We start from the raw sequence: 21,415 nt of genomic DNA, 5'->3' as shown, positions 1-21,415 counted from the left end.
GACTCATAGCCAGACTGTACAGGACAGAGTAGAACTGCCCCACAGGGTTTCCAAGGTGCGGCTGACCATCTGGTTAGCAGCTGATCTCTGAATGCTTATGCTACTGGTGCAAAAGACCTCTTTAAAGTATTAAAAAGGAAAGATGTCACTTTGAGGATTAAGGTGCACCTGACCCAAGCCATGATATTTTCATTCTCCTCATATGCATTTGAAAGCTGGACAATGAAGAAGGGAGACCAAAGAAGAATTGGTGCCTTTGAATTACGGTGTTGGTGAAGAATACTGACTGCCAGAAGAATGAACAAAGCTCTCTTGGAAGAAGTACAGCCAGAAGGCTCCGTAGACGCATTTGGACATGTTATCAGGAAGGACCGGCCCCTGGAGAAGATCATCATGCTTGGTAAAGTGCTAGAGGCTCATTGGAAAAGAGGAAGACCCTCAATGAGTTGGAGTGACACAGTGGCTGCAACGATGGGCTCAAACATAGCAATGATTGTTAGGATGGCGCAGGACCAGGCAGTGTTTCATTCTGTTGTACATGGGGTTGCTATGAGTCAGAACCGACTCGATGGCACCTAGCAACAACACCAGGTGGGTAACACCTCTCCCCAGATAGGGACACAAGGTGAGTGCTGCTCACCACTGTATCTCCAGGGCCTGGCGCACAGTGGTGCTCAAAATGTGATTATTGATTGAATTAGCAGGAAATGTGTATAAAGCTTTTAGAACCAAAAACCAAACCCACTGCCATCGAGTCAATTCCCACTCTTAGCGACCCTATGAGACAGAGTAGAACTGCCCGATAGGGTTTCCAAGGCAGTAATCCTTACAGGCACAGACTGCCACATCTTTCTCCCTTGGACAGGTTGGTGGGTTCCAACTCCTGAGCTTTCGGTTAGCAGCTGATCGCTTTAACCACTGTGCCACCAGGACTCCTCTAGCTATGCTGGCAACAAGGCTGGGAGATGGTCTTACTAGTTCCCTTCAAGGATGGGGAAACTGAAGCGCAGAGAAATGCAGTCATCGGCCCAAAGGCACCTGGGAGTGGATGGCTGATGCTGGGACAGTCACACGTTACTGGACCTCAGGTCGCCTCTACACGGCGGTGCCGTGTGGGGCATCAGGACCTCAGTTTCACCATCTGCCAAAATAGTGTTAGAGCAAAAGGTGGGTAGAAGAGGAGTCATTTCAACAAGGGTGCTGTACTCAGCACTGCTTGGCCATTGGGGCGAGGCAGCCTGGCCTCCATGTTAAAATCCCCATGGTATTCTGGGCCCTCTCCTTCCCCCAGGAACTCCCCCGACAGGGCAAGTCAGATGCGTGCACCCCCTCCAATCAGATGACACATTCTACTCTGAAGGCTTTGGGGGCACATGAGGGAACTCTCTGGGGGAGCCACGAGGACCATCATTAAGGAAATTGACCTGAGTAGGAATGCTGCTTTGGGGGGGTGTCTCTGGGAGCCCCCCAGGTGAGTTATTTTGGTGGAGAGGTGGTCTCTAAGATGGGATGGGGGAGAGGGCTTCCCCTCCCAAAAGAGGGTGTAGGAGCTGCTACCGGGCTGGGCAGGGGTTAACGGACCGGAAACATGCTGCCCGAGGCCCTGTCTCCAGTGGCGTGGGCAGCCAGGTCAGGCATGTGGAGGACAGCCGGCCTGGAGGCCCAACCGTCCGGATGGGGTCGGTGGGGGGACAGCAGCCAAAGAGGTCATACGTCTAGCCCTACCCGGGCTCGGACGAGATGTGGCCTTCTCCTACTGGGCACCAGAGCCCAGGACTGCGGAGGAAGTGGACATGTGTTACAGCAGAGGGGAGCTGGGTAGACTGTCATGTATTGGTTGTGTGACCCTGGGCTCCCCGGTGGGCCTCCCAACACTGCTGCAAAACCAGGAGAATAACAGCTACTTCCCAAGCTAAATGGGAGGTTGCTGGTAAAGCGCTTTTGATACTAGTACTTAACGTCGATGTGTCGTTAGGCGCCGTAGAGTCGGCTCTGAATCATAGCAACCTTCTAGGACAGAGTAGAACTGCCCCATAGGGTTTCCTAGGCTGTAATCTTTACGGGAGTGGCTGGTGGGTTTGAATCGCCAACCTTTTGGTTAGCAGCCGAGCACTTTAACCACTGTGCCACCAGGGATCCTTTTGCACAAGCAACCAAACCCAAAAATCCAAACCTACTGCCGTCGAGCCAATTCTGACTCATTTGTGCAGCCAGGCTTCTTAATTTTGGTACACTTAGTCCTAAACCTCGGCTTAAGCAGGTCCTCCTGCCTAGCTTGCCCTCTCCTGGGAGGGAGAAGCTCAAGGGGGCCCAGAAACAAGGAGCAGGAGGCCTGACCACAGGGGAGAGAGGTGGCAGTCAGAAAGGGGGCTGGGACATTCCAGGGGCAGGAAGGTTGTAATTTTAATTGGAGGTGGGAGAGTCAGAAAAGGCTTCTCTGAGAAATGACATATGAGCAAAGAAAAGCCCTGAAGGAAACATCCAGGGGGCTCAATAAGGAAGGAACATTTTGGACAGAGGCAGGAGCAGAGGCCCTGAGGCCGGCGTGCCCATGGTGAGTTCCCCTCCTAGCTGCCCACTGCTCTGTTGGGGTTACTAGTAGCGCACCTCAGTCCTGGTACATGAACCAAAAAAACCCAAACTAGCTGCTGTCAAGTTGATTCCAATTCATGTGTGTCAGAGAACTGTGCTCCACAGGGTTTTCCATGGCCAATTTTTCCGAAGTGGCCTTTCCTTCGAGATGCCTTTCGGTAAACTCGAACCTCTAACCATACAGGGAGCACTTCTCTGTTTGTGCCACCCAGGGACTCCCTTGGTACCTGACAGCTGCCCATACAGAGCAGGAGGGGGCCAACCCTCTGGTTAGCAGGCCTTCTCTGGCCTCCACCTCTAGCCCACCCTACCCAGCCTGGTGCCCCCGGAGGGCCCTGCCTGCTTTCCCTCCTCCCTCTGTCTGCCTGGTCCCCACCCCCACCTTCATCCTGGGATGGACAAGGACAATAAAAGCTGTTTCACAAGCAGCTGGTGATTAATTGCCAAGTTAATTAAAGAGGCAATAATTGCGCTTGGGCTGCAGAGGATGGAGCCGTGTCTTGGGTAGGGCGGGTGGTCAGCCTCGGTCTCTGACGAAGTGGGGCTGGAAACCTGATGAATTTGAATAGGCAGAGAGAAGAAACAACTGATATATTTAAAAAGTGGTCGTTTCAACCAGAGCTGGAGTGTTTCATTTGATGGGGTGGGGTGGTAGGCTGAGATATGTAAGCTTGTACTTTTCCATGTCTGAAATATTTCCTTAACAAAAAATAGGGCAGCGGTGAGTGAAGTATGTAGAGTTTGGGGTTTATAAATGGCCTCAAATGCCAGGTGCTTCACTTTACACAAAGAAGAGGGCCTTAAACAGATGTGTCAGTCGAGGCCCGCCTGCCCACCCAGCGTATCCTCACGCCAGCGACACTCCATCTTCATTTCTGATTGATTTTCCCTAGCAGAGGCGCCGAACTCTTTGCTTTAAGTGTCAGGCTCTCTCTGTCAAGTAGTTAATGACCTATAAAGCACTTAGAACGTACTGGAGAAGATGCTATTCGGAGGCGCCCCATGGTGTATCCTCGCCTATTGTCAGTAATCACCCCTCATTTATTTGCTCTGATTGGTTTGGAATTTGCTCTCAGGTTTCCCTAAAGCCAAGTCCACCAGGAATAGTCCCTTTTAGTGTGGGCACGGACATGTGCAGGGGTTGGCACTCAGGGGTAGTGTGGCCTCTTCCTCAAGAGCTCTTGACCAGGGGTATCCTGGGTCCAAGTGGGGAGCTGTCCTGCCTCTCTGCCACACTTTCACTACTGCCTCATTTCCCCTGTACCCATGACCACTATGGCCTTGTTGCCATCTGTCTGCAGCCTCCACCTGCCTCCTGAGTCCTGACCCGATCCCTTGATGGCCCAGGGACACCTCCCCCTGGTTGCCTCCTGGATTTCTCCCCACCCCTGTATTTCTGGTGGTGTTTACTGAAACCAGCCTCCATCCGCTGGGTGGTGGCTTGGACACCCCTTCACCTTTATGCCTTGAGGCCAGCAGGTCACTGGGTTTTGTTGACCTCCCTCAGAATGGTCCCCTGCTTCCAACTCTGCCATCTTGGCCTCGGTCTCAGCCTTTCAGCTTTCCTATTGAAGCAGCCTCCAGACTGGGACAGGCCACCCTCCCCAGAGCCGCACATTTGAGTTGGCTCCTGAAGAAGAGTGTAGGGGATTTCACTGTCCTGCTCCCCAACCTCTGTCCTGGGCCCGTGTCAACTACCAGGTCTCCTCCCAAACGCCTCACCCATCTCCAGGGCTTTACCATGATGTTCTCTGCCTGGAGCACCCTCCCTCATCCTTCAGAGTTGCCTCTTCCAGGAAGTCTTCCTTGGTTTGCTCAGGTAGAGTGACCACCTCCTCCTTGAGGCTCCCCTTTCCACATTGCATGTGTCTGGGGTTCTGTGTCTACCTGCCTCATCACTCATTTGGGGACATTTCTTGGGTGCCCCTGGGAGTGGCATTATTAGGAACTTCAGCTCTGGAGTCAGATGGGCCTGAGTTCAATCCGGCTCTGCTACTTGCTGACTGAGCAACCTTGAGCATCTGCCGCCCCCTCTGAGCCTCGGTTTCCTCCTCTGCAATGCCCCAGAGTTGGGCCTGCCCTTGGGCAGCTGGAGGATGTGGCCAGCCTAGTGAGGTCAGTGTGGGGAGGGAGAGGAGAGGCCCAAGGTCAGGGTGAGCACTCGACAGCGGTTTTCAGGGTTAGAGCTGTGAGGAGGCACCCACAAGGCGTGCAGAGCAGGGTGGGGGGATCCAGAAGGGTGTCTCTAGGAGGAGACCCAGCCTGGGAGGCTGAATGGGCTCTTCCCAGAAGGAAATGCATATTCGTTACCTGTGGCTGCTGTAACAAGGTACCACAAACTCACAAACTTGGAGACTTGAAACCACACACATCTAGTTTCTTGTCCTGCAGCCAAGAAGTCCGAGTCAGTTTCACTGGGTTGGAACCAAGGTGACAGCGGGGCTACGCTCCCTCCAGAGGCTCAAGGGGAGAATCTCCTTCTTTGTCTTTTCCAGCTTCCCTTCCAGCCTCTCTCTGCTCCCATCATTGCATTGCCTCTGCTTTCTGTCTGTAATCTCTTGCTACCTCCCTCGTCTAAGGTGATAGAACCACCTGACAATCTGGAGTAATCTCCTCATCTCAAGATCCTTCACTTAATCGTACTGGAGCCTTTGCCCTATGAGGTAACACTCACAGGTGCCATCATCCCACCTCCCACCAAAGGCAACTGAGCAATGCAGTCCAGATCACGGTTCGGTTCTCAAGTCACTGCAGGGGCTTGAAGCCCCGCTGCACCGCTTGCCAGCTGTGTGGCTTTGGAGCAAGTCACTACAGCTCTCTGAGCTTCAGTTTCCTCATCTGTAAAGTGGGAACAATGTCTGACCCCAGACAGGAACTCAGGAAACATTTCACCAACTATCAGGGTTTCAGAGGGAGCTATATGGGCCAAAGTCTAGGGTGAGAGAGGCCCCAAAAGGGCTCTTCTGTGACAGGGAGAGAGGAAGGGCAGCAGGGGACAGGGCAGGGCAGGTTGGGGTAGGGGGTGGAGCTGGGCCACGTCCCAGGGGTGTGTGTTCACGCTCTGTCCTGGATATGTATGGGGGAGGCGGGACAGAAGGCATTTAAGCGGGGCGGGTTTTTTTTGATTGTTTTTGTTTTGTTCTATTGAGTTATAATTCCCATATCATAAAATTCACCCTTTTAAAGTGTACAGTTTAGTGGGTGTGGTGGTTAAGGCTGTGTGTCAACCTGGCTGGGCCATTACTCTCAGTGGTTTGGCAGTTCTGTGATGTTGTGATCACTTCCATGTTTAGATTTGATACAATGTGATCACCTCCATGGTGGGATCTGCTGTCAGTTGAAAGGGAGTTTTCCTGGGCGTGTGGCCTGCATTTAATATAAGCGGACTTTCTGGCAAGGCTCGTGGGCTTTTGCTCGCTTTGGATCCTGCTGCTGGCTCCTATTTAACGGATCTCCGGTTCTTGGGACTCGAACTAGGAACTTACCTGTGGTCTTGCCTCCAGATCTTGGAATTCTTTGACCTTTCCAGCCTGTGAGCAAGAGCCCTGCTCTCTGACCTGCCCATCTTGAGTTTGCCAGCCCCTGTGGCTACGTGAATCAGGAGAAGCTTCTATCCTGACCCAGCCTCTACAATTGCATGAGCCATTTCTTTGATATAAATCTCTGTCTACATATATTTATACACTTTACTGGTTTTGCTTCTCTAGAGAACCCAGCCTAAGACATTTGGTACTGGGAGTGGGGTGCCTCCAAGCACTTGTTGGTGGAGATAAAGGGCTTTGGAATATTTGCCTGAACAGGGCAAAAGACTGGGGCCTGCTGGGCTGAGAAGGTGGAGTTGCCACTCAGATGGACTAGGAGAACACATCAAGGGAAAGAGTTGCCATTCCAATGGGTCTGGAAGGCAGAGCTGAAGCCCCAGGGCTGAGGGGCCTCCGCTCAGAATCCGGAGAGTGTGGCCAATACTTAGAGTCTGGAAGACAGGGCCATTGTCTAAATGGTCTCAGAGAACAGAGGATTATTTTGAAGGCTTGAGGGCTAACGTAATGTGTTCTGCTGACTTGCTTGGTGCCTGTTATCCCTTCTATCCCTCCAATTTCTTCCATTTGTAATGGAAATGTCTAGCTTGTGCCTATTCTGCCACTGTACTTTGGAAGGAGATAACTTATATTCTAGATTTCACAGATGAAGAGGAATTTTTGAATTTTGAACTAGGAGTTGATTTAAGACTTTTGCTATGATATGACGGGGTGAATGTGTTTTACATGTGGCAAGGACATGGCTTTTTGGGGGCCAAAGGGTGGAATGTTATGGATTGAATTGTGTCCCTCAAAAGTGTCTGTTAACCTGTTTAGGCCACAATTCCCAGTACTGTGTGATTATCCTATGTCTTGCAAACCCTTCCTCTACGATATTAATGAGGTGGGATTAGCAGCAGTTATGTCAATGAGGCAGGACGCAATCTATAAGATTAGTTTGTGCCTTAAATCAATCTCTTTTGAGATATAAAGAGAAAAGTGAACATAGAGCCATGGGAGTCTCATACCACCAAGAGAGTGGAGCCAGAAGTCCATGTCCTTTGGACCCATGGTCCCTGCGCTGAGAAGCTCCTAGAGGAGGTGAAGATTGATGACAAGGACCTTCCCCCAGAGCCAACAGAGAGAGAAAGCCTTCCCCTGGAGCCGGCGCCCTGAATTCAGACTTCTAGCCTCCTTGACTGTGAGAGAATAAATTTCTCTTTGTTAATACCATCCATCCACTTGTGGTATTTCTGTTATAGCAGCACTAGATGACTAAGACAGTGGGTTTTGGTATATTCACAAAGTTGTGCAATCATTACCACTCCAATTCCAACCATTACTACTCCAATTCCAGAACATTTCCATTACTCCAAAAAGAAGTCTTATACCCTTTAGTAGTCACCCCATTCCCCTCCCCCAAAGCAGGGCAGGTATCAGATGGAGCAACCCCAAACTCTTCTACAACCTCTGTGGTGAACCCAGCAAGAAGGCAGCGGTGTCCTCAGGCACCAAGATGTGGGAGTTAGGATTGGGGCTCAGGGGCCAGCTGCCTCCTCAGCCCCTCCCCAGTCCCTCCCCCGGCTTCCTGGGTCTCATCCTCAGTGGAGGTGGAACAGCCCAGCTCACAGGGCTGACAGGAAGGAGGCCGAGGCGTGAGAGAGCTCAACACTCACTTCCTGTAGCCACAGTTACCTTTTTGTCGGTCCTGGACCTGGTCACAGGTAGTGGTTAAGAGCTATGGCTGCTAACCAAAAGGTTGGCAGTTCAAATCCACCAGGTGCTCCTTGGAAGCTCTATGGGGCAGTTTTACTCTGTCCTGTAGAGTTGCTATGAGTTGGAATTGACTTGACAGTAATGGGTTTGGTTTTAGTTTGGACCTGGTCACTTGGCTCCAGAGCCCCTGCCCTTCTCCCTGGGACTCCACCACACAGACTTGTCCTCAGCGGTGGGGTGTTCAGCACTCTCCTGCCCCACTCCCACGACCTGGAATGTCAGGGCTCCCCTGGTCAGACACTGTGGGGCTGCTGTAGGAAGGTGGGGACCTCTGAGACTGGGTCCTGACTGGTTCCCAGGAAGCCAGAGTGGAGGAAGGGGTTTGAAGCCTGAGCAGCCCTGAGCTTCCCCTATAGGGGGCTGTAAGCCAGCTGGAACATAAGGACCCACAAAGGGTTCTCCAGTGTTCCCCACCCCCATTCCTACTGGGCTCAGTCCTGCTGGTGACTTGCAGGGTCCAGGGCCCCACATGGCCAGGGGTGGCTGGCCTAGCCTGGAAGCAGCTAAGGCAGGAAGGAAGGCCATCTGGTGAGGCTAAGGACAGGGGTCAGGACTTCGCTGAGCCTGCTGAGGCGTCCCCCCGCAGTGACAGAGGCTTCTGGGATCAATTAGCAGAACAACCCTTAAGGGCTCATGGCCTCTGACCGGAACTCCACAGGCGCCTGTCACGGGAGTCTCTTGACAGCCTTGGGAGCCAGAAGGTGAAAGGAGGTTTAGCTGTTGGACTTCCTGCTGTGCCAGGGCCTCCCCTCCACCAGCAGGAGAGTCCTGGGCCTCCGGAACCTGCATTTCCATTGCCTTGCCTTTCTTGGTATGGTGGATGCAGCAACATGTCTGCTTCAACTTTCATACCTGTGAAATGGGTCGATACTAATTAGAGATCACTTCCTGAAAAAAAAAAATTAGTCTCCCTCTTTTAAAAAGTATAGGTACTGAATCTCCAGCAAAGGAAAAGATTCATTTATTGTTTGAACAAATGGCTCAAAGCCTGTGCTATAAGTCAGGCACAGATAAAGAGAGACAAATAAGGTATTCAGCATGCTGGGGGAGACGGATGGGTGTGAACTAAGCCAATGAGAGGAGGTCAGAGCAGTGAGAGAAATGAATAAACTGCTTGGTGGGGAGGGAGTTTTAGGGAAGTCTTCATGGAGGAGGTGACATTTGAGCTGGATCTTAAGATTTGAGTAGTGATTCCTCAGGCAAAGAACGAGATGAAGGACTTTGAGGCAGACAGAATGGGAGAAGCACATGTTGGGGGTGGGACGGATGTTTGACATCTTGGGGAACAGCCAACAGTAGATGGGGGATGGGTGGGACTTGGCACCAGCAGGAAGAGTTCAGAAATTAGGCTGGGGACTCTGAGAGGGCAGAACTGTCTGTCTCAGATTCCCAGCTCTAGCACAGTGGAACTGGGTAAATGTTGTTGAAAGAATAAAAGGATCGTAAGAGTCTTGAGTGCAAGGGGTCAAGCCTCAAGCCTGTGGACAATGGAAGCTACTGTGAGGTTTTGTGTATGGTGTGAGGTAGGGGTCCAATTTCATCCTTTCGCATGTTTTCCCAGGACCATTTGTTGACAAGACAGTTCTTTCCCTCTTGGATTATTTTGGCACCCTTTTTAGAATCAATTGGCCAAATGTGAGATACTTTAGGGTTTGAGAGGGGCGTGACATGGTTAGATGTGTGGTATAGAAAGAACGTTTTAAGGGTGGGGACTGGGAAGAGCTGAAAAGAAGAGGGGTTGAAGGGAGACTACGCTGGGTGGACTTGGCAGGGGAAGGAAGGAGAAGACCTGGGAGAAAATCGGTCCCCAGAATAGCCTGGGGCCCATGGTGGGGGGCCAGGCACAAAACTATGCCCAGGGCAATGGCAGTGAGGTCAGTGGAAACCTGAGGCACCCATTGGGAATTGGGGTGGGGGCAGGGGCAACAGAGGCAAAGCCAGTGTTCCTCACCCCCTCGAAGTCCACCAAGTGGTAAAATAAAACCCACTCCAGATAGAGCTACTTGCAAAGTAGGTTTTCAGGTATCGAGAGGATTGTCAACTCAAAACAATGCCAATTATAGCAGCATTATCCCAGATTATAATGCTTCATAGCTCACACCTCCAGGCTCACCGTGGCCGGGATTTTCCAGCGGGATTTTTCCACCAGGATCCAAACGTTCAGGCTGCCTGGAGCAAGGTCCCCCTGCCCCCAGGTGTGGGCTGTGGCAGGCTTGACCCCACGACTCTGCTGACCTGCCTCCATTTCCCCAGGAGACAGACCTGGGGTCAGGAGACCCCACTTCCCCCCACAGTTTTGAGAAACCCTGACGTGAGCAAACGTAAAATGGCCAGGTCATTGCAGAAGGGATTTTGCCCCTTCTTGGGCTTCTCCAGCCCCATGAGGACACTGAGGTGCTCTCTGGATCTTTCTGCCCGGCCCCCTGCCCCACCCCACCTGACCGTGACGCGGACTGCACAAGTCTCAGAGCCTCCCCAGCTGCACTCCTTCCAGGCTGTGTGGCCTACAGCCAGTTAGTCTTCCTGAGCTGCAGTCTCTGCTTTGTAAGCTGACGGGACAAGCCCCTCACTTTGCAGGGCTGTCTTGAGGATTAAGTGAGGTACAGTAGCCAAAGAGCCCGAGGAACAGAAACCGGTATAATGGCACTTGGGCAGTGTCTGTTAATGTTGTAGGTACCATGTCTTGTGACTCAGCAATTCCTCCTTGCCATTGCCCGTGGAGAAAGTTTTGTGAATGTATCCAAGGCGGCGTGCACAAGGATGTCCCCCGTGAGGCTGAAAAATTGCAAACAACAGGAAAGGACACCAGGGCCCAAAAGGTTAAGTGCTTGACTACTAGCCGAAAGGTTGGCAGTTCAGACCCACCCAGAGGCAACTCAGGAGACAGACCTGGTGATTTGGGTCTGAAAAGGTTGCAGCTTTGAAAATCCTATGGAGCAGTTCTACTCTGCACACAAGAAGTCTCCATGCGTTGGCATCGACAGCAGCTGATAACGACAGCAGGGGCCTGATTAAATTAGCATCCATTCAGCGTCCATGGTGCCTGTGGAATCCTTTGCTGTCAATGTAATCCAAGAGTGTGGCAGCTCCCGTGTGCTGTCTCGGGCAGATCCCCTGCACGTGGGGCTGCGGGAACGAAGCAAGGACAGCACCACCTACAGAATGATCCCATTTGGGCACCAACACCACACATTTGATATGTTTGCAGATGTGTGTTCAGATGCAAATAGAAACAGCTTGGAAAAAAACTAGTCCAGATGACCCAGTCGTCACCTCTGGGGAGGGCCCGAGAATGCAGGTTAAAGGGTGAAGGTCACTGAAAGGGAATTTCACAAAAATCTGTAGAGGCTAAAGTTCATTAGTGGTTACCAGGGGCAGATGGGAGGTGAAAAACAGGAAACTATTGCTTAAGGAGTACAGAGTTGTTGCATCATAGGGTAGATGTAATTCATGTCACTGAGCTGTCCACGTAAAAGTGTTTGAAATGTTTTGTTACACATATTTCATCATAATAAAATTTTTTAAAGGAACAGCGTATTGGGGTTGTGTGATAACATAACCCTGCCTGCCGAAAGTGAAGAGGACTTGAAAGACTTGAAGCACTTATTGAGAAGATCAAAGACCACAGCCTTCGGTATGGATTACAACTCAACATAAGGAAAACAAAAATCCTCACAGCTGGACCAATAAGCAATATCATGATAAATGGAGAAAAGAATGAAGTTGTCAAGGATTTTGTTTTACTTGGATCCATAATCCACACCCATGGAAGCAGCAGTCAAGAAATCAGATGACACACTGGGCAAATCTGATGCAAGAGATTTCTTTAAAGTGTTTTAAAAACTTGCAGAGATGTCACTTTAAGGACTAAGGTGTAACTGACCCAAGCCGTGGTACTTTCAATGGCCTCATATGCATGTGAAAGCTGGACAATGAATAAGGAAGAACGGAGAAGAATTGACGCCTTTGAATTATGGTGTTGGCAAAGAATATTGAATACACCACGGACTGCCAAAAGAAGGAACAAATCTGTCTTGGAAGAAGTACAGCCAGAATGCTCATTGGAAGCAAGGGTGGCGAGACTTCATCTCACATACTTTGGACATGTTATCAGGAGGGACCAGTCCCTAGAGAAGGACATCATGCTTGGTTAAGTAAAGGGTCAGCAAAAAAGAAGACCCTCAACAAGATGGATTGACACAGTGGCTACAAAAACGGGCTCAAACATAGCAACAATTGTGAGGATGGCACAGACCGGGCAGTGTTTTGTTCCTTTGTCATTACGAGCTGGAATTGACTTGATGGCACCTAACAACAACAATGTACTGCTGGTGGGAATGTAAAATGGTACAGCCACTGTGGAAAATGATATGGTGCCTCCTTAAAAAGCTAGAAATAGAAATACCATACGATTCAGTAATCTCACTCCTAGAGAAATAAGAGCCAGCACATGAACAGACATATATGCACACCCATGTTCATTGCAGCATTATTCACAATAGCAAAAAGATGGAAACAACCTAAGTGCCCATCAACAGATGAATGGATAAACAAATTATGGTGCACAGACACCAGAGAATACTATGTAACAACAAAGAACAATGATGAACCCACGAAACATTTCACAACATGGATGAATCTGGGGGGCATTATGCTGAGTGAAATAAGTCAGTCACAAAAGGACAAACATTGTATGAGACCACTATTATAAAAACCCAAGAAAAGGTTTACACACAGAAAAAAAAAATCTTGGATGGTTACAAGAGAGGGGAGGGGTGGTGAGGGGAAATCACTAACTAGATAGTAAACCAAACCAAACCCACTGCCGTTGAGTTGATTTTGACTCATAGCAACCCTATAGGACAGAGTAGAGCTGTCCCATAGAGTTTCCAAGGAGCGCCTGGCGGATTCGAACTGCCGACCTCTTGGTTAACAGCCATAGCACTTAACCACTACTCCACCAGGGTTTCCAACTAGATACTAGACAAGTGTTAACCTTAGTGAAGGGAAAGACGACACACAATAGAGGGGAAGTCAGCACAACTTGGCCAGGGCAAAGCCACAGAAGCCTAGACACATCCAAACACCTTTAGGGACCAAGTTACTGGGGCGAAGGGCTGGGAAGCATGGTCTTGGGGGTCGTCTAGGTCGTCTGGGCATAATAGTTCATAAAGAAAATATTCTACATCCTACTTTGATGAGTAGGATCTGAGATCTTAAAAGCTTGCGAAGGGCCTTCTAAGATACATCTATTGGTCCCATCATGTTTGGAGCAAAGGAGGATGAAAAAAAAAAAAGACACAAAGAATAATTTGTTCAAAGGGCTAATGAACCACGACTACCACCACAGCCTCCGCCCGCCTGAGCCCCGAAGAACGAGATGGTGCCTGGATACCACCACCAACCCCTCTGACAGGGATCACAATAGAGGGTCCCGGACAGAGCAGAAGAAAAATTTAGAATAAAATTCAAAATCACAAAAAAAAGCCCAGACTTAGTGATCCGACAGAGACTGGAGGAACCCCCAAGACTATGGCTCTGGGACATCCTGCTAACTCAGAACTAAAGTCACTCCCGAAGTCCACATTGCAGCCAAAGATTAGACAGGCCTATAAAGCGAACAGTAGCACACATGAGGAGTGCGCTTCTTAGTTCAGTCAGGTATAAGAGACCAAGCGGGCAACACCTGCCCAAAAGCAAAGCTGAGACGGCAGGAAGGGATAGGAAACCTGGATGAACAGACACAGAGAACTCTGGGTGGAAAGGGAAAGCGGAAGAGTGCTGACACACTGTAGGGATTGCAACCAACATCAGAAAACAATTAGTGAGTGTATAAATTTTTGAATGAGAAACTAATTTGCACTATAATCTTTCACCTAAAGCACAAGAAAAAAACAGCGTTTAAGTACGATGAACATAAAAAGGGGGATTTCACTTCGCTGAACTTTAAATGTTTTACAATGATATATGCCTGCCTCACCTGCTTGGAAACCCTGGCGGCGTAGTGGTTAAGAGCTACGGCTGCTAACCAAAAGGTCAGCAGTTCAAATCCACTAGGCGTTCCTTGGAAGCCCTATGGGGGCAGTTCTACTGTGTACTACAAGGTCACTATGAGTCAGAATCGACTCAACGGCAACAGGTTTGTTTTTTTTATTTCACCGGCTTAGACAGACAGAAGCACCTGCTAACACACCAAGGGTGGGGAGCAGGGCCTGACCCACACTCAGCCAAGGCTCAGAGGTCATGGTTATGACCTCAGATCAAAGAAGGTGCCTAGAAAGGTGTCCCTTATGTGGATGTCTCCGCCTCTTGAAGTCTGGATTGAGGGTTGAGAAAGCCCCTCGGGTGGGCAAGTGACACCCCTTGGCATGCCAGAGGGACAGAGAGATGCCACTTAGCCGGCCTGGCTGGGCCGAGGCTGTGGCCCACCTCTCCTGGCTGAGTTGTCTGCCAAGAAAACTATTGAACTACATAAAAATCCATTCCTGAAATCCCACAGGCATTCTTAGTACGAGAATGGCCTTTAAATCAGAATGTTTTAAAAAAAAAAGGCCTATTTTGCCTGTAACCTGATTTCGGGTTAACCAGAGAGCCTTGGCAGGCCTTCCGGCCGCGCCCACCCTGCCCTCGTCCTGTGATGCCGGCTGGAGAGAGCACCCCGGCCCCACTGGGATTCTGTGCGTAACAGGCATGTGTTCCCATGGAAACTCTGCTGCACAGAATCCGCTGGAAATTTCTGCTGAGGAGGGGCCACTGCTTCCCACACCCTCTTCTCGTTCCTGGGCTCAGTTTCCAGGGATGATTTTCTCAAGCAAGTGCTGGGTGTAGCAGGAGCAGAAGGGAGGAGAGGCTGAAATACGCCGAAAGGGGCAGAACCAAACCCCAAACCAGATTCCAACTCATGGCTTTCCCATGTGTGCAGAGTAGGATTGTGCTCCATAGGATTTTCATGGCTATGACCTTTTGGAAACAGATCGCCTTTGTTCTGAGGTGTGTCTAAATAGATCTGAGCTGCCAATCTTTCAGTACGTGGCCGAGCGATTAACTGTTTGCGCCATCCAGGGACTCCCAAAGGGGCATAATAACTGTCATGGATTGAATTATGTCCCCCCAAAAATATGTGTATCAACTTGGTTAAGCCATGATTCCCAGTATTCTGTGGTTGTCCCCCATTATGTGATTGTAATTTTATGTTAAGAGGATTAGGGTGGGGTTGTAACACCGCCCTTACCCAGGTCACCTCCCTGATCCAAGGTAAAGTGAGTTGCCCTGGGCTGTGGCCTGCACCACCTTTTATCTCTCAAGAGATAAAAAGGAAGCAAGCAGAGCGTTGGGGACCTCATACCACCAAGAAAGCAGCACCAGGAGCATAGCGTGTCCTTTGGGCCTGGGGTCCCTGCACCTTAGAAACTCCCTTGACCATGGGAAGATTGAGCATAAGGACCTTCCTCCAGAGCCGACAGAGAGAGAAAGCCTTCCCCTGGAGCCAGCACCCTGAATTTGGACTTTAACCTACTAGACTGTGAGAGAATAAATTTCTCTTTGTTAAAGCCGTCCACTTGTGGTACCTCTGTTACAGCAGCACTAGATGACTAGGACTATAAAAAAATCAAACCGAAACCTGTTGCGTCGTATCGAATCTGACTCACAGCTACCCTATCCAAGGACCGCCTGGTAGATTTGAACTGCCAACCTTTTGGTTAGCAGCTGTAGCTATTAACCACTATGTCACCAGGGTTTCCAGGGATGAATAAACCGAACCAAACCCAGTGCCGTCGAGTCAAATCCGACTCACAGCAACCCTATAGGTCAGAGTAGAGCTGCCCCATAGGATTTCTGAGGAGCACCTGGCAGTTTCGAACTGCTGACCTTTGGTTAGCAGCCAGGGATGAGTTAAAAAAAACCAAACCCAGTGCCATCGAGTTGATTCCGACTCGTAGCGACCCTATAGGACAGAGTAGAACTGCCCCATAGTGTTTCCAGATTCGAACTGCCGGCCCTTTGGTTAGCAGCCAGGGAGGAATAAATAGGGGCCACTAAATCCTAGCCATTTAGGCATTGATTTGATGACACACAAAAACAGGTGCTGCCATCTTGGGTAGTACAAACGGTTAACATGCTCAGCTGCTGACTGAAAGTTTGGAGTTTTGAGTCCTGGTGATCTACTTCTGAAAAATCAGCCGTTGAAAACCCTATGGAGCGCAATTCTACTCTGACACACGAGGAGTCACCATGAGTCAGAACTCACTGGGGTGACTGCTGTTTTTTTTTTTTTTTTTTTAAACCTTTCAGATGCCCTGAGGCTCAGAAGAAGGTGGCTGGGCCTGGGAGGGCAGGGCAGGTTCCACTGAGAAATTCCCAGTCAGGGCAAGGGCCAGCCAGACCAAGGGAAGCACCTGTTAAGACCCTGAGACACAGGTCTGTCCCTCTGCGTGGGACGCTGGGGTGGGGTCCAGACAGAAGCAAGTAGTGCCTGAGGCCTGTCCCTCACAGGCTTGCCTCGACTTCGCCGCCAGCAAGCCTCCTCCAGGACCAAGTCTCCTTCACCGGGACTCAAGCCTTCTCCCTGGCACACTCTCTGCTGTTTTAGCTTCTCCCCCTCAGCCCTCCCTGGCTCCTCCTGGCCCAGAGCTCCACCCCACCCTTCTACCTGCCCTGGCCCCACCCTTGTTCTGCCTACCTGGTGCATCCTTGGGGACAGAGGTAGGCAGAGTTGTGGCCGCAGGTTGGGGTTTCCACCTCCCAGGGTGGCCGGGTGACCTCTCTCCTGCCCCTCATGGAGGAAATGCATGTCCTCTGAGCACCACCATGGGGTTTGTCAGTGGAAACCCAGGCTCCCTTCCTCTCTCCTCCACCCATTCAGAGTCAGACTCCAGCCTGCCCTCAAGGGGCTCCGCCCCCTCTACTGCTATCTGACCCCGCCCTTCAGCTCTCAGTCCCAGGGCGGGGGAACAGGGTGTCTGGGGGCTCCAGATTCTGCCTCCGCCCCACCTTGTGTCAAGGCCCCTCAGAGTGTCCTGCCCTTCCACCCACACCCTCCTCCTCCTCTCTGCCTCTCTCCTGCTCACTACAGACCCCCTGGCTTCCTGCCCTCTGCACCAGGCCAGGCTACCACACTGGCAACATCTGTGTCCACAGAAGGGTGACAGGGAGGAGTGACAGCCAACAGGCAGTCCCTGAGACCCCAGGAAGGAAATGGAGTTTTGTTCCAAGTGAGGGGGATGGTGGAAAGTTCTGAGCAGGGGAAGGATGTGACCCAACTTAGGTTTTGCCAGGACCCCTCCGCCGCTTTGTGGAGATTGTGGGGGGTGGACAGCTGTAGGAAGGAGGAGACTGATGCATGTGTCCAGCGAGGTGGTGGGGCCTAGGCCAGGGTAGGGGTGGGGAGTCGGGGCAGCCCCACCAGTCTCCACCACTCCCCTGGGTCAGGCAGGAGAAGCTGACTCCTAGTGGTGGTCAGGGACCCAGGCTGAGGACAGAGAAGCCAGGAGGTAGTGGATGCAGGTTTCCTGGCTCCAGCTTTCTGGGAGTGGGGAGACGGTGGTCACTGCATTCTGCTGACACTGTTCCCCTACCTGGCCTCCCTGCACCCCTGCAAGGCTGTCAGAGGGAGGAACCTGGGCAGCAGCTCTGTGAGAGGCAGCTTCACCTCCCAAAACAGACCTGGGGCAATTAAGGTCCAGCCTCTCGAGAGCCAGCCGTCTCCACCAGGGCTTCTAACCAGTTAGATCTGGTTCAAACCCCCTGCTGAGAATTTGTTTTTCTAACAAGTTCCCAGGTGATGCTAATGCTGCTAGCTAGGGACCCATTCTAAGAGCCACTAGTAAAGCACTGGGTCTCAAAATTTATCATCCATAAGAAACACCTGGAAATCCTGGTGACGTAGTGTTTAAGTGCTAACCAAAAGGTCGACTGTTGGAATCCACCGGGCGGTCCTTGGCAACTCTATGGAGCAGTTCTGCTCTGTCCTATAGGGTCGCTATGAGCTGGAACCGACTCTACGGTGACAGGTTTGGTTTTGTTTTTTAAGAACCACTTGGGGATCTTGTTAGAATGTAGATTCTGATTCAGTATATCTGGGGTGGAAATGCAAATTCTCAGCGGGGGGTTAAACCAGAATGAACCAATTCAAAGCCCTGCTCTCCACATAACCCTGTAACCCCGCCAAGGGCTCTTCTGGTTGTGCACGCCCAGCCTGGGCCCAGACCCACTGGGGAGGCCAGAGGCCAGTGCGTGGGCCAGGGAGGCCCGAGACCGCCTGAGCGGAGGGGCTCTGGGGATTTCTGGGGTTTGGTCTGTCCTGCCTGCCCACCCTCTCCCAGCCCTTCTCTCCCTGCAGGGAGGGGCCCAACCTGCAGACCTTTGGGTGCTGCCCCAAGAGCTGGTGGCCTGGGGCTGCTTGGGGGCCAGGCTTGGGGCCTGCGCTTGGGGTTTCCTGCCCTCCCTGGGCACATCTGGGGTTTGGGTGCAGGGGCATCTCTGGGTCCCCTGGGGCAATGCAGGGAGGGAGGACTTACCTGCCTATTTCACAAATCAGAAAAGCAGAGGAGGGATTGTGGGAGGGAGGTAAGTTCCAGAACGCTCTTTTAGCACCTGCCCTGGAGGGGACGGGCCAGACAGCCCGGGCGACCCTACCCCTAGCCCCCTCCGCCTGTGAAATGGGATTCCCCTTAGGACTTAGGGCTGCTATAGGGTAAGATGAGCGGTAATGTGAGTGTTCTAACCAACAGAAATGGCTCCACTCCAGGCGCCAAGGGACCAGGAGCCATTGTCCTGTCTTCACAATGTGAAGGGGCCCCCCTGCCCACCCAGGGAGCTCTGAGCACCAAGCCCTGCAGCTAGACCGTGATGGGGGAGAGGTGGCCTCAGGCACCACACAGGTCCAGGTGGGAAGGGACTGGTCTACGTGGGGCAAGGGTCAAGGTGGTGGGCAGTAAGGATGGAGGAGTAGGCATGGAGGGTAGTGGCAGGTGGGTGGGTCAGGATGGCCAGCTGGAGGGATTCTAGGGGGCTGGGGCTTGGGTGGAAGGAGGAGCAGCAGAGGTCCTGAGTATGGTAGGAGGCCAGAAGAGAGTTGGCATAGTAAGTGTAGGGGGGCAGGCTGATGACAGACCACCTTGGAGTTCTTGCTGGGGTAGGGGAGAGCTTCGGGCCATTGATGCCCTTTTTAGCCAGTACCCTCCCTCCCCCACCCCCTCAAAATAAAGATATCCGGGTGTTATGGACTGAATTGTGTCCTCCTAAAAGATGTTGATGTCTTTGCGCCTGGTACGTGTGAATGTGACTTTGTTTAGAAACAAGGTCTTTGAAGATGTTATCAATTAAATTAAAATGAAGTCACACTGGACTAGGGTAAATTCTAATCCTATATGAGTGATGTCTTTATAAAAAAGGAGAACAGACACCGGGGAAGACAGCCATGTGACACTGCAGCTGCAAGCCAAGGAATGCCTGGGGCCACCAGAAGCTAGAAGACACTAGGGCCTCCAGAGACAGCATGGTCCTCCGACGCCCTGGATTGGGACTTCCAGCCTCCAGAACTGTGAGACAATACATTCCTGCTGTTTAAAGCCACCCGCTTGTGGGATTTCGTTACAGGACCTCCTTCCTCACTGAGGGTGCCTGGGCCCTCCCTGTTCCAGGCCCCCAGCGCAACGACCACTACCCCCTTGCCCTCAGATCTGGCCCTGCGCCTGGCCCAGCCTCTGCATTGCTCCTGGTGCCTGGACTCCACAGCCTCCCCCGCCAGCCCCCTGCTCACTCCCGGCATGGCCATCCTGTGCTTCTGGCCTGGGTGCACTGACAGGGAGGTGGGACCATCTGCGTAGCCACTGGTTTATTCACCCTCTCCCCCATGCTAACGCACACAGCACTGACCACAAGGTGCCCTGCCAGAGCTCACAGTCCGCCTTGGGGGTGGGACACACCAAACAAGAGGCCGTGGCACAGGCTGGCACCAAGAGAGCCATGGTGGACACCACCTGTGGAGTGTGAGAGGGTGAGGAGGGCCCAGGGAACAGGTGAAGTCCAGGAAGGCCCTTGGAGACTGACCAGCGCTTTGCCCACTAGGCCAGGGAGGAAGAGCCCGTCTGGCCGAGGAAATAGCCCGGGCAAGGTATGAAGAAGCAGAACACTCCACGGGCGTGGCCAGGGTGCAGAATGGGGGTGCGGGACAGGCCGAGGTAGGAAGGCTTGGAATTGGGGTGAGGCAGTGGGGTGCCCCTGGGGCCTTCTTGCTGGCACTGATCCAGCGCTTTGAAAGGAGGAGTTGCCCAGTGCTTCTGACCCAGGGTAAGACCTCAGCCCTAGAGATTTTCATAGACCAGGCCAAACTCTCCATCTTCAGATATGTTTAGTCCCTCCTGGAAAAAAAAAGAAAAACAAAACTATAGGTAGCAGAGGACAAACTTGCACACTAATTCCGTGGTAGTCTAGGGCAAACAGACGGATTGCTTATGCAGAGTTTCCCAGGGAGGCCTGCCCGAGGCCCGCAGGCCCCGCATGACACAGCTCTTGTACGCTTGCTAACCTCTTCTCCCACCATTCTGCCCCCCCCCCCGTCTCCATGCCCCCAGCCACACGGGCTCCCCTTGCCTGCCTCAGGGTTTCCCACATGCAGTTCTCTGTGCCTGGAAGACCATCTCCCATCTGTTTCCTGGCTACCCCCTACTTACCCTGCAGAGCCCCTGCACCCCCCCATCTGGTCCTTCCCTAGAACCTGCCCCTCACAGCCAGGCTGCAGGTGTCTGTATGCTCTGGAGGCTCCAGAAGGGCAGGGGCAAGCCTGTCCCTCCTGTCCAGCACCCCTTGGTCTAGGACAAGGGTGGGCATCCCACGAGATTGTCCAGACATCCTTGGGGTCCCAAAGTGGAGAAGCCCTGCTTCCAGTTAGACTCAGGGCTGAGTCTAGAAAGGGCTTTCAGAAGGGGAGATTGAACAAGCAGTGTTAGCCTGCGACAGGGGAGGCCACACACCAGCCCCCTCACTCCTTGCTGGTCCTTCCAAGGTGCCAGAGGGCCCAACCAGTAGGCATGGGCTCCTGTAGTGACTTAAGAAACCTTTGCGCTTGGTAGTGTTCAGAGCCCTGGCACAGATATTTAACTCGAAACATTGGAATTCAGGGGTGGATGGTATCATCGGGAAGCATCCCTCACCCATTCAGCGGATGAGGAAACTAAGGTTTAAGAGAGAATGTGTGATTGAGTGACACGCGTGAGTCCTGTCATAAAAATAAACTCACCAGACTTTAGCCGGCAGCCGCCTGGCAGCAGGCTAGAAGCACAGCACCGCTGTGTCACTGTGCCAGGTGGTAGTTACACTCAAAGCTCAAAGGTGCCTACTGGGTTCCACGTACCCCTCTCAACACAACAATCCAATCCTCATGGTAAATCCGAGGTGGTACTGATAAGCTCTTCAATTTACCAACGAGGAGGCTCAGGCACAGAGAGGTTAGGTAACTTGGCCCAGGCTGCCCAGCTGGGAAGTGGTGGAGCAGGGATTCAAACGTACCAGTCTAGCTGCCTGTGCTC

At 51.9% G+C, this 21,415-nt stretch overlaps 1 protein-coding gene across 1 annotated transcript in view; it reads right to left on the bottom strand.

Moving 5' to 3' along the window:
- Positions 1–16,135: 16,135 nt before the first annotated feature.
- NFAM1 (NFAT activating protein with ITAM motif 1) overlaps positions 16,136–21,415 on the bottom strand; it is a 44,121-nt gene continuing 38,841 nt past the window's right edge. Inside the window, exon 6 of the mRNA XM_023559874.2 lies at positions 16,136–20,248. Coding sequence (XP_023415642.2) covers positions 20,192–20,248 — 57 coding nt within the window. The 3' untranslated portion in view covers positions 16,136–20,191. The remainder of the gene's footprint in view (positions 20,249–21,415) is intronic.

Source organism: Loxodonta africana, chromosome 4 (genome assembly GCF_030014295.1).
Source record: "Loxodonta africana isolate mLoxAfr1 chromosome 4, mLoxAfr1.hap2, whole genome shotgun sequence".
Taxonomy (NCBI): domain Eukaryota; kingdom Metazoa; phylum Chordata; class Mammalia; order Proboscidea; family Elephantidae; genus Loxodonta; species Loxodonta africana.
The sequence above is the reverse complement of the archived record's forward strand: the minus strand, read 5'-3'. Positions and strand labels throughout refer to the sequence as shown.